The 2,631-nt window shown below is 43.5% G+C and overlaps 1 protein-coding gene across 1 annotated transcript in view; it reads right to left on the bottom strand.

The window, feature by feature from the left end:
- The window catches only part of LOC109392502 (type II inositol 3,4-bisphosphate 4-phosphatase-like), a 285,313-nt gene that overhangs the window by 258,933 nt on the left and 23,749 nt on the right, over positions 1-2,631 (bottom strand). Inside the window, exon 4 of the mRNA XM_019661040.1 lies at positions 1,971-2,087. Within this exon, the coding sequence (XP_019516585.1) occupies positions 1,971-2,087 (117 nt within the window). The remainder of the gene's footprint in view (positions 1-1,970; positions 2,088-2,631) is intronic.

Genomic DNA, 2,631 nt, shown 5'->3' with positions numbered 1-2,631 from the left:
ACAGACATGCAGGCACACAGCATGCTCACTTACCTCCACAATTTCCGTGCTGGAGTATCTTGTCAGCCCCTGCTCGGCGGGGTGGATTACTGAGATCTGCACCAGGGTATTCAGCTTCCTATCACGGACAGGAGCCACCAGATCCTTGCACGCTGGCAATGGCAGAGCAAAGAGAAAGAAAAGAAACTGATACCATATCTCAGGGAAAACTTCGGTCCCGGGCTGGAAGTAAACTGAGCTCCCGTGCTGAATGAGCTCTCCGGAGACTGGGGCTGATTTTACAGAGGAAGTCCCTTGGAAGTACCTTACAGAAATAGGAAGTCACGTGCTGAAGCGCTGAATTGAGAGTTCATTTCCACTGACCACATTTGCAGCTCTTGCAAGTCTCGGCTGTCCTGGGATCCCAGCTCTAACGTGTGACTTTGCATACACTGCTCAGGGACTTCAGGGGCTTTAAAGAGTCATGAAGCCCTGGGCTTTAAATCACACTAAGTCCACTGAGTCGGGCCATACACAGGAAACCATGCTGTTTTACATTGAAACTGGCTGGATTCGTTCAAACATTTGAATGCACACTTGCTCCTTACCTAGCTATTCACTAGAGCTGGCCTCCTGCAGTCACAAGCAGGGACAGAAACTGGAAGAGAAAGGACCTACCTATCACAGCAGCTCGCCAGCCACAGAAAAAGGCAGAGGAGGCAGACAAGGGGTTAAAAACCACCTCTGTCTGGGATCCCAGCCAATTCTGGGAGGGAGAAATGTGGAATCAAGATGGGTTCAGTTCTTGCCCAGGGGCCACACATGTAAGAACTTTCTCTTGAGACACCAGGCTCAGGTTACAGACTCTCATCACCATACCATATTTACTTGAATATTTTCTCCCCCCACATATCACTGCCACAATCTGGGGAAGAAACAGTATACATATGTATATATATTCCTTTTCAGCAAGTCCAACTTCTCCTCTCCCTGGTGTTGAAATAGTAATTTTGCTCCCTACAGTTGGATCCTTAAGTATGATGACAAGTCTCCTCCCCAGAGGGGGTTCAAGTTAGGTGGTGAGGCTGGAGCTGTGATGGGGGGGCTGAGAAGCAGCCCAGGTCTTGGATTCAAGGTGACCTTGTTCAGGGCTCTGCACACCCCTACCCCATGCCTCTGACCAGTCTGTGCAGGAAAGGGAGGGGAGGACGGGTATACTGGAGCGACTGGGCCAGGGGAACTGTGACTTAAATCTGAAGCTCGAAAGCAAAGGAAATTATAAATGTATTTAGCACCTTTCAGTCACTTACAGTTAATCTTATTTTATAGAAGCAGGATGGGATACAGGAAAAAACAGGGGGCTTTGGAGCAAAACAGGCCGGGTTTCCCTCAAGCTATACTGGCTAAGCAATGCAGGGCAAATGATTTAACCTAACTCCTTCTCGCCAGACTTTGAGATCCTTTTACTCCTGGATGGTATTCTGTCATAAATTTTCCTTATTTAAACCACATACTCTAGTTTAGGGAAGCATGTGTGGAAAAAANACACTATAAAAACATGCCGCCATATTTTATATGTCGTATAACTTCGTATAATGTATGCTATACGAAGTTATTACGGCAATATCTAGAAACTTCAGAAACATTATTTAATCTCTTCCACTTGCTTTCTACCCACAGTTTTGTTACTCTTTCAGTAACTTCTTAAAATAACGACAACAAAAATATACACCAAGAGATCAGGCCAGCCTCCCAGAAAAAGAAAAAAAATCTGTTCTGGAGCTGTTGCTCCTACCTAATTGCCAATTTGGCACTAAGCCAAATGAATCTGCGGAAAAAACAAAAAAAAACCCCAGCAAACTATAAACATGAGACAAGCATAAACACAGTACAAATACCCTCCTTGAAAAATGCCAGTGGCACCAAAAACCCAATGGTTGGGAAAAGCATAATTCTTTTTCCCAAAGAAAAAAAGAAGTACAAGTACTTACGGTGTCATGAGATTTATCCTTGACATCATAGACTGTGAGTTTTATTTTGGTCTCCTCATAGATGGGATACTCAGGTGGGAATGTGACGCCGGTCAAAAACAGTGGGTCTCTTGTTCCCTGTAACAGCACAAGCAGACAACTTTGATTCAATAGGCAGCAACTGTAGTGGGCAATGTGCAGTGACACATGAGAACGCAGAAAGTGTGTCTGGGTCTATTTGTTTTTCTAGGAAATAGTTCTATTAGAAGAAAGATCTGAGTTACCAAATGATGCTCATAGAAACCGACATGGCCCAGGGCCCTCAAGTCTGATATAGCGGCTGATAGTAAATGGCCCTGCGTTGTTGTCAGAGCTGCTAAATAGTCTTGAAAAACAATTTATTTTCATTATATGCAGAACTCTTCTTTAGGGTCAGTTATCAGTCCACTTAGAATACATTTAATGGATATAACCTGTAATTTATGCATATAAGCTAAGATTATTGACTGATCAAATTAAAATGAAGCAATTTTCTCATAAAGAACCATTTGGTAAGCTTACGCTGCCCATTTGTTTCCTTGCTGTAATGATTCAATTGAAAGCCATGCTCTGATAGTGCCCATTTGTTTTTAGATGTTTAGCTGTGTTTTGCAAACTGTATTTTAAAACCACCTCCTGCCTC

This window comes from Hipposideros armiger, unplaced genomic scaffold, assembly GCF_001890085.2.
Source record: "Hipposideros armiger isolate ML-2016 unplaced genomic scaffold, ASM189008v1 scaffold_333, whole genome shotgun sequence".
NCBI lineage: Eukaryota > Metazoa > Chordata > Mammalia > Chiroptera > Hipposideridae > Hipposideros > Hipposideros armiger.
This window is presented reverse-complemented; position numbering and strand designations above follow the sequence as displayed.